At 39.1% G+C, this 10,290-nt stretch overlaps 2 protein-coding genes across 3 annotated transcripts in view; one reads left to right on the top strand and one right to left on the bottom strand.

Moving 5' to 3' along the window:
- Positions 1-2,903: 2,903 nt before the first annotated feature.
- Positions 2,904-10,290, top strand: part of LOC145777887 (galectin-9-like) — a 15,518-nt gene continuing 8,131 nt past the window's right edge. The window contains exons 1-3 of the mRNA XM_082589245.1: positions 2,904-2,962; positions 3,209-3,238; positions 7,400-7,482. Coding sequence (XP_082445371.1) covers positions 2,960-2,962; positions 3,209-3,238; positions 7,400-7,482 — 116 coding nt within the window. The 5' untranslated portion in view covers positions 2,904-2,959. The remainder of the gene's footprint in view (positions 2,963-3,208; positions 3,239-7,399; positions 7,483-10,290) is intronic.
- The window catches only part of LOC145784693 (uncharacterized), a 2,365-nt gene continuing 619 nt past the window's right edge, over positions 8,545-10,290 (bottom strand). Inside the window, exons 3-5 of one of the 2 annotated variants that reach the window (XR_014291030.1) lie at positions 9,758-9,915; positions 8,972-9,084; positions 8,545-8,724 (exon numbers count right to left, since the gene is read on the bottom strand). Coding sequence is in view for 1 of the 2 variants with exons in the window: in XM_082596560.1 (XP_082452686.1) it covers positions 8,980-9,084; positions 9,758-10,141 (489 nt within the window). In the remaining variant the exon portion in view is untranslated. Of the gene's footprint in view, positions 8,725-8,971; positions 9,085-9,757; positions 10,156-10,290 lie in introns of those variants that run through there. The other variant, XM_082596560.1, reaches the window with a different exon arrangement.

The raw sequence follows: 10,290 nt of genomic DNA, 5'->3' as shown, positions 1-10,290 counted from the left end.
GCCAAACATCTTTTTGGTGGGGAAAGTTTTGCTTTAACTTCCCTAAATTATACGAGCTGAATCTGTATTGATGTAGCCTACACATTTTGCATTCTTGCGTGCCTTTGTCTATTTGTCTGGTCTGCTCTGCATTGCTTCGCTATTTCGCAGTCATTTGTACTTCTGAATGAACGGTTCTGCACAGTTCTGCACGCACTACTGCACAGTTTACAATCAGCATGAAACCAATTTAAAAACGTCAAATAAGCAAACAATAGTTTTTGTGTAGATAGCAGGAAAAGAGATGCCTCATTGCGATTCATTACATCTTAAATGAGGCTTTTGATTGATAAACCAACTTTCAGAAAACATCAGTTTTTTATATTTTTTTTAATAATTATTTTTTTAGCAAAAAGTGCAGTAGTGCGTACAAGATTCGATTCATCATGACTCATACTTTTCACTCTCTTTTCTGCTCTTTCTTCTCTGCTGTTATTTGAGCTTCTTGTTGACCGTTAACAAGCAAACCCGTTTTTCTAGTTTCAAAGTTTGCACGCGATAATTTTTTAATTAGAAGTTGCGTTTTCATTTTGCATGTTTAATTGATTTCAGCAGCGTGGTTCTGTGTTGTGCCATGCTACCCACTGGAGAAGTCAGTTGTGTCTGATTGACGAAACTTCGGAATAAAAGCAGATTGTCACTTTATACATCTTGTAATAGTTCAGCTTAATTTGCATCTATAGAATGCATCATGTTATTTAAATAATTGACTTATAGTACAAGGACTATTTACAGATTTCGTACAGAAATAAAGTGTTTGCAGCAACGGCAGTGAGTATCCTACAAACGGCAGAGGATAAATACACAACATACCAGCTCGTTACGAAGATTAAATAGCAAACAAATCACTAAAAAATAGGTTGTCTGCGCATGTAGGATCATAACAAAACATGATAATATAGCAGAATGTCTTTGGTATCGCTAATGAGAAGTGGAGTGTCTTTGGTAGTGCTGGTGATAGATGAAGTGTCTTTGGCAATGCTAGTAAGGGATGCAGTGTCTTTAAGTCGATTTAAGTATCTTTTTTGGGCTCAAGTTGTCAATTTTCTAGTGTTGAGCCCTGGTAGTTGATTCATGCAATCAAGCGAATGACAACGAATCGAGACAGCAATTATAGCTCACAGAGCTCTATGCAACTATATCCTGTACAGAGTGATGCTGACCCAGAGCATGCGCCCTTCATGTCTAATAGCTGTTCAGGGCGGGCAACTACGGTTGTCGTATGGGAAGGCATCACCTTGCTGCAGTTGAATGCAAAAGGCCTGGCCAAGTTTAAAATCGACATCATAGCATCTTTTTTAAACCAACCAAAACAATAATCTAGCGAAAAATCAAGTGATCCAGTGAACGAAAATTAATAAGGTACAAACCTATATAACTTGTAGGAACTCACAGACATATTCTTATCTGACAAATGTAGAATTATGCAACGCAGTACAGTATAGTGTTCATGGAAGAGTAAAGTTTACAAGAGTGGCAACCGGAAAGGCAAGCTATACCAGGATTTGGCGCAACAATGACCGGCATTTAAATAGAACCCTTGGGCTGCACCAAAACATATTTCTCGTTTAGTGGACATTAAGTGGGTGAGAATGAGATACTTTTACAACTTGAAATCTGTTTTATACATAACTTCTAAACCAATAACAGAAGGATTTTGCAATAACCCAGACAACAATTCAACAGTTGATTTGCTGTGAGAAGTTATGGGCTCAACATAAATAAAGATAATCAAAGATTTTGTGTAAATATTTTTACCAATAAACCAAACTATGATAAAACGGAAATAATCTTTGATTGAATGCAAAGGCGGTTTTTTAAGGATGGTCATATTAATAAATATCACTAACATACCGGTAGTTCTTTTATTTTAATATGTATTTATTCAAGGTAAATTTTTAAATGTAGGCTTAACATGAATAAATATAAAAAAGAAAATGTGTAAATAATTACATACGCTTCACCAGTGATTCAAAGAAAAAGAGCTCATTGTCAAAGTACTACCTAAACAAAAGCAAGGAATTATGAAGCTTTCCTGAAAGGAGTTAAAATTACACAGCTTTCAATACAAGCTGCCCTAAAAGGGATACTAAAGGAAAAACCTGACTTGGCGATTTTCCACGTTTTTTGTGTTTAACTTGCTACCATAAAACAATTTTCAATAAAATTTTGCCCCATTGCGGTCCTACCATCATTGCGCGCGTGCTTTTGTCAGAGCTTTCAGAACCAGAATGGGCCTGAGCAGCGAAGCGTGAAACTGTACAGTCCACGTAACAAAAGACAAGCAATCATCTGATCACGCAACAGTTGTTACTGCCGGCGATTTAACTGCAGGCTATGTATTTATGTACATCAAAACATCAGATTTCAACGTCAAAACATCAGACAGTTTGCTCAAAACCTCAGATCTGATGTTAAAACATCAGATGTTGTAGCCTAACCTGGCTTTTGTTATTGCTGTCTTTTGTGACGTATTCTCGAGCTGTGTTTGCACTTTTTGGTCATTTTGAAAAAAAATGAAAATAAATGAAACATTGGACTTTGGGCCTTGCCAGCGCCATCGAAAACAAATTTTTTTCGGTAATTTTTTTTGAAATGTATTCTTGAATGTTCAGTTTTAATGCTTAATACCCGTTTGAAAATTTCGCTTAGTAGACTATGCCTTTAAGTAATACAATACTGTAAGCAAAAAATTTTAAAATATAAAAAAGAAAGTAAAATACATTTTTATCACAGAAACTGAACTCTAATGCTGGTTATGTTTCGTTGTACTTTTACTTTGAGCAAACTTTTGTGCGTCCAAAGTGATGCAGATTTGACACAGTGCAAGTAATCCAAAATTTAATTTGAGTTAAAATTTTTGCAGGCAGATTAGTATTTTGTACGTATTTGTGTAGTTAAGACGTGCTTAATCAGAAAAATGGTAAGAAAATTTTCTATTATTTACACTCTCTTAATGTGTTTCATAAATGAAATATCCTGCGGCATTATGTCATTATGTTATGCTCAATAAACAAATTTTAAAACTAGTTGTAAATATGTAAAATATACTCTTATAATGCTAAGCCGAGTTGTGATGCTGTGCCTTGCTTGTCTGTGGTACAAAAAATCAAACTCCCTCCGGAAGTAATAAACAAATAAGAAGTAATCACAATAATTTTTTTTTCAGGATGAGAGCCAAAGAGTGATATCTTCACCGGTGAGCGATTGTTTATCAACACATTAATCAAAGCTATGCCACATTTTGTAAGGTTATGCATTAGTGCATTTGGTTGTGCACATTGGTTATGGTGATCACGTGGCCCATTAATAGCGCAGCAGTTGCATATCTCGTCCCTCAAATTTACAAATTGAATCATTTTTGACTTTGAAACTTCATTAGTTCACTTTGGTTTTATTACTGACCATCACAGTGCAAACAATACGTGACAAGATAACAAATGCCTAAAGAAGGTGGAAATGTTAGCACATGAAACCAAGCAATGGCACTGCATTTAACATAGCCTAATATGTGTTTTTATGTAGCGCTATATCCATCCCAGACATGCGTTGGTCTTCAGCGCTTTACAAAGAAGACATTGTAAGAGCAGCAGAATAAAGGGGGTTGAATGAATTATTATACTGAAATATTATGCTATTCGTTTTGCTAAGCGACTACCACAGAACCGACAGCATTGGTGGTTCAGTGGTAGAATCTTCGCCTGTCATGAGAAATTCCGGGTTCGATTCCCTGCCAATGCAATGTGTAGTAGGTGTGATGGCTGAGCAAATTAAAAATAATAATTTCTAAACACTGTTTAAGCGATGCATATTTTAAACCTTTTGGTTTTGCCATCTTTTCCTTTTTGTTGGTGCCAAATTCCTATGTTTACTTTATCGTTCTTTTCATTTTCGTGCCAGCAATGAAAAACAAAATTGAATTGAACTGAGTGCCAAGAAGCAAGATTCTGTATCACTTTTAAAAAGTTTTTGGTATGACCCGACAGGGTATCAAACTTGTGACATCATTTAGTCATCATTTACATGCTTACCATCACCTGAAACGTGCAACGTAGACGAGACCTACCAGTACATTTGCAATGCCATAATAACTGTGGCAAAAGCCACAAGACTATGTGGCCGTCAAACCAGCTATACACCATGCTGGGACTCTGAATGTGAGACACCCTATCGTTTCTACCAAAACGCCACACCTGGTACTGCTTTCAACACCGCCACCACAAAGTTACTTGAGCGGTTGGACGCAAAGAAGCTTGAGCGATGGAACGAAGCCTTCCAAGCTATCGACTTCTCACACTCAAACCGCAAAGCATGAAACATCATCAACAACCTCACTGGGCGCTCAGCAAACTCCCCTCGCCAGACGCCAGTGCCCCGTTTCTGCAGATGCCATCGCTCCCCAGCTAGTGCACTACGGGGTCTACAAGATAAAGGATCGCAAGCCATCCCGTCTTGTCGCCAAAGAAGTATCTGCCCTGTGGCGAGTGGAAACACCACAAGAAGAAACAATCTGTGAAGATTTCACTCCAGAGGAGTTCACCACCGCCCTCCGCTTAGTGAAACCACACAAGATTCCTGCCCCAGATAAGATGTGCCTTGAGTTTGTGCTCCATGCTAGCCCTGCCCTCAAGTTCTGGTTACGTAAATTCCCTTCTTCTTGCACCACCTCACAATCCCTGATAGTTGGAGAAGAGTTTTATTAGTTGCACAGCGGACCCAAGGAGTTATTGCTTAATATCTCTCTTCTGTGTTATTTTCAAAATCCTCAAACGGCTGATCTATGCCCGCATCTACCCAATCATCGACTAGCTCCTTCCAAAAGAGCAAACTGGGTTCCGCCGTAGAAAATCCACTGTAGATCAGGTCACACGCTTCACTAAAGACATTGAAGATTGCTTTCAGTCAAAAGAAGACCGGAGCTGTTTTTCTAGATTTAACAGCTCCCTACGACACCGCGGCCTTACTTACAAGCTGCTTCGCCTGCTTTCAGACCGACATATGGTCCATATGATCATGACACTTGTCAGGAATCGAAGCTTCACCCTCACCACTAGGAAACTCATTGCGAAACAGATTGAGTCGTCTGATAAATGGTGTCCCAAGGGGATGTCTTGGCTTCACTTCTTTTCAACATCTATACCCACGACCTGCCAACCAGGTCGTGGGTGTCTACCTACATGTCCAGAACAATGGAAAATCTCTGTCTTTCTGCCCCGAACCAAAATACCTTTGGGTGACATTTGACAGATCGCTCACATACCGCCACCATTTGGTGTCACTGCACTACAAACTGACATCGCGCGCTGCGCTAAAGTGCCTGGTAGGCTCTAGCTGGAGAGCGAGGGTTGACACTTTGCGTATAGCAGCCGTAGCGCTTGTCTATTCCTCAGCAGATTTACTGTGCAACTGTTTGGTGCCGCAGTGCTTACTGCCACAACATCGACACTGCCACAAACAGCGTCCTGCACATAGTGACCGGATGCCTGCGTCTCACACCATTGGACAATCTTCCCATTCTTGCTGGCATCCAACCTGCTGAGCGTCGTCGAGAAGAAACCACTCTGTATCTCGATCGATTGGCATTGGAGCCCAAACATCTTATTCACTCAAAGGTCTGTGATCCTTCAAACGAACACTCTTGTCGATAAAAGTCAAGACACCTATTTGTGTCAGCCGCTCAATTCCTGATTAACAAAGCTGATGGACGATATATCTTTGCGGCTAATTAGGCGGACCATAAATGAAACTCTGAATAGAAGTCAAGTAGGCTACCACCAGACTCCATTATTTCATTCTCGGCGCCAAAACACGTCCCATCGGCCTGACGCTACAAAGACAGGCGTTGATGCGTCTTAACCCATATCATCCTGAAGTCTTATTTTTATTCGATATCCTGTTTGCACCTTAGTTTTACTTAGGGTAAGTTAAACAGATTCGGCCGAATTTTTGCACACTTTTGTGTTTAACCGGAAATACAGTAAGCCCAGTTTTATGTGCGTCAGTTTAAACTGACGCTAGGAAGATATAGTTGCAAAATTTCACGGATTTTGATTAGTGACCATGACAGTACAAACAATACGTGACAAGATAACAAATGCCTAAGAAAGGTGGAAATGTTAGCATATGAAACCAAGCAATGATACTGTATTAAACATAGCCTAATATGTGCTTTATATAGCGCTATATCCATCCCAGACATGCGTTGCTCTTCAGCGCTTTACAAAGCAGACATTGTAAATGCAGAAAAATAGAAGGGCAGCGGAATGTATTATATTATTCTAAAATATTATGCTATTTATTCTACTGAGCGACAACCAATGAACCTCCAGCATTGATGGTTCAGTGGTAAAATCCTCTCCTACCACGCAGAGTTCCGGATTCGACTCCAGACCAATGCAATGTATAATAGGAATAATGGCTGCGCAAATTAAAAATATTAATTTCTAAACATTGTTTTAGGGATGCATATTGCAAATTAGCAATGCCATTAATCCTATTATAGCCTACACTACCAGACTCCATCCGTTCATTCTCGGCGCCAACACACGTCCCATCGGCTTGTCGCTACAAAGACAGGAGTGGGTACTGAGTACACCTCAACCTTCTTCGCACGGGTGTCGGACTATTCCGCTCTATAGGCTAATGCACGAGATACTACTATAACTAATAACTAAATACTACTAACTAATAACTACTACTAACTAATAACTACTAATACTAACTAATAACTAATACTAACTACTAACTATAACTAATAATATAACTAAAATACTATAACTATAATACTACATGTGTGCTTCTCTGTTTTTGTTTTATTTTTTGCTATTTGTTTTTTTGGGTTTTGTGGCCGTGCTAACTACTGATATATAGCCTACTACGTACATAATTTTTCATTCAGGCACGTTTTAAACCTTTCAAGGTTTTGCCATCTTTTCCCGTTCGTTAACGTGCTGGTAGGTTTATATCGATTTTTGTAGTTAGTATCTTTTTCGTCCCGGACGCGTTAATGACGAAAAATAAAATGATTGATTGATAGAATGGTCTCTTCCTGTGAATGTGGTGCCGAGGAACAGACCACATCATCAACGATTGTACCATCTTCAAGCTACTTAATGAAGTGGAACTTCTGCGCGTCTTGGATGATGAAACCAAAAACTGGCTGCTCTCTAGTTGTGGTAGCCTACATCAAAGAAACCTTTCCAACAAAATTGATAAAAAGGGTAGAAGTGACAAAACGATATCATGCGACAACGTATTAAGTAGAGGCACAATGCGAGATAAATGCTTTCAAATTTTGCTTGAAAACCATAGGATTTACATCCACACCTTTGACTTTGAATTATGTTGTCCTTTTCTTCAGACTGCAGGCAAGCATTACAACATTTCTTTCAAGAAGTATAAAGATACCAGTGTGAAGGTGGTTGGAGTTAATCGTGGAAATGTGTGAGTGACTCTATTTCTTAAAGGCATACTAAAGGAAAATTTCAAACCGGAATTAAGCATTAAAATGAGTAAACTGAACATTCAAGAATACATTTCAAAAACAATTACCCAAAAAAAATTGTTTTCAATGGCGTTGGCAAGGCCCAAAGTCCAGTGTTTCATATATTTTCATTTTTTTCAAAATGACCAAAACGTGCAAACACAGCTCAAGAATACGTCATAAAGTCCAGCAATAACAAAAACCACGTTACCAATCTGATGTTTTGAGCAAACTGTCTGCTGTTTTGATGTTAAAATGTGCTGTTTTGATGTAAATACATACATAGCCTACAGTCAAATCGCCCGCAGTAACAATTATTGCGTGATCGGTTGATTGCTAGACTTTATGACGTAGACTTTATGACGTTCTTTACAGTCGCACGCTTCGTTGCTCAGGCCAATCTCATTTTGAAAGCTCTGACAAAAGCACGCGCACAATGGTGGTCAGACCGCAATGGGGCAAAATTTTATTGAAAATCGTTTTATGGTAGCATGTTAAACACAAAGAACGTGTAAAATCGCCAAGTCAGGTTTTTCCTTTAATACCCCTTTAAAGAGCCATGCAAGTCAAAATTGTACTTTGCGACTTTTTGTTTGTATGTGTTCTAGGCGTTTATAATAAAGGGTTGTTGGTGAAATTTTCTCAAAATTTGATTGCGTTTACTTTGTAGGGCCGTTTTGGTAGCTCTATATTTGTTGGCGGCGTGCGTACGCACTGAACCGTGCGATAATCACGTGTGACGTCATAAAAGTGCAAGCTGATCTTGTGTTTGCGCAAGATGCATTGTAAGCAATTGTTTGTAGTGTCGTTTCCAACAAATACAATGAACTATTTATGTCGATTGTAAGCGGCTTAGTAGTTGATAAAATGAACACTGAAAGCAACTACCTTTCGACAAGTAACATATTAGTTTGTAAAGAACTAGGAAGATTCTCTCAAGACCTCTAGCATAGCCTTACTGTACGTACATGTACAAAATTCACTCTCTCTGTGCACACGGAAAAGTTTTTCTCAAAGCAGACTTTGTATTGTAACTTTATTTCAAATCAGGATACTTAAACCCAATGTATTCGTTTTTGTCACTTGGAAACTTCGATCTAATGGCCGAAACGACGCATGACGTCAGAGACACACGAATTGATCTACCAAGATAACCCCAGATCCATGGAACAAACTGTCTGTAGGAAATGTGCTCATAGCATCTGTAAAAACAACTTTTGGTTATATTTACTTTTGTTACAGTAACACGTTCACATTCAAAACAGCATTGCTTTTTAATAGCCTGCTAATAAACGTTGGTAGGCTCTATTTAGGTAACGAAACTGCATCGGGGTCCTCGCTGTGCTCCTGGTCTATACTGTTGCATGTAAGCGCTATGGGCAGTCTTGAGTACCCATGGGTTGAGACACACTGCTTCAAACCCTGAGTGTTGGGTAACACAATTTATACCTCCGTTCTCATTGAGCAAGGATTGCGTGTGCTCTGCTTTCCACCTCATGGCAGCATGCAGCTTCAGTTTGAACTTCCACCGTCACACAACAGGAACATGTACAGTTGTACACCTGGTAATACATCCATTTGTTTTAACATTAGCAAAACCTTTTTCATTACACAGGGCTAAACCTGGCAACATTCAACGAGAAAGCTAATTTCAATGAATTTGCACTGATAGTACAAATTTGTATTTCACAATTTCGTACAGATACAGCCAAATACAACTTGTATTGTTTCAGTGAATTTCCTATAGGTTCTGCTATCTTTCAGAAATAGCTTAGCATCAATAAATCATCATTACGTTGCTGGTTTCTGGGCGAGGTGTTTACGAGCAGTTTTGAGAAAAGTATGTTCACACTGAAACGACCATTTATTAGGTTTAAATGAACTAAGAAACGAAGTACATCTGCAAAACACAAGCCATAAATATAAAACGAACAAAGTAAGTCAGTCTCACACGATCAGAACTTAAAGTAACAAAAAGTCCCTTTAACTGAACACTGCAAGAAAAGCTCTTATGAAAATAGGCTTGCAGAGATTGAGTGAACCGAGATGAGTGAGCCGAGAGGCGCGAGCAGAGAAAGCAATCAATGTAAAGCGCGCCGAGCAGAGAAACCATACAACCGTACAAATACGTAAAATAAACGTAAATTTACAAGACACACTGGCTTTTCAATGAGTCATGTAAAAGAAGGTGGACTTGCTAGCTAAAGTATAAAATGGACTGGCTGAAGTCCATACCTGAAGAAGTTGCAAATCCACTATTTTATTCAATCTTGTGTCATTGATCATGTATGTGCCGTACTTCCCACAATGTCCAGGAGAATCTACCCTTCCATCTCCCGCTAACAAGAGGTCACCACCATCACCTTCCAATTGTTGAAGTACAGTATTCTGCTCTTCTCGCCACATGCGATAAATAACTGGTTGGACATGATTTTTAGACAAGTTATAGAAGGTAGTTGTTGAAATACTCTGAACATTCAGGTGGTCAAGCATCCTCAGTGTCTTGACGTACGATAAGCCGTTAGCAAAGATGGAACCCACAAGTAATAAATTTCCTGCTGGGATCTGTCCCATCATTGGCTGACTTGACCAGACTCTGGAATGGTTGCACTCAGACATAGAGCAAAATTATGTTCTGGTTATGCATATTCCACAACCAGCAACAGTTGCATTTGTAGCAGTTTGGCAGACTGAACAAATCTTGAACAATTCCATCAGCTGTGTAGCAAATCGGAATGGCCCATTTCGGTGAGTCTGACCCCTTAACA

Source organism: Aplidium turbinatum, chromosome 1 (assembly GCF_918807975.1).
Source record: "Aplidium turbinatum chromosome 1, kaAplTurb1.1, whole genome shotgun sequence".
Taxonomy (NCBI): Eukaryota; Metazoa; Chordata; class Ascidiacea; order Aplousobranchia; family Polyclinidae; genus Aplidium; species Aplidium turbinatum.
This window is presented reverse-complemented; position numbering and strand designations above follow the sequence as displayed.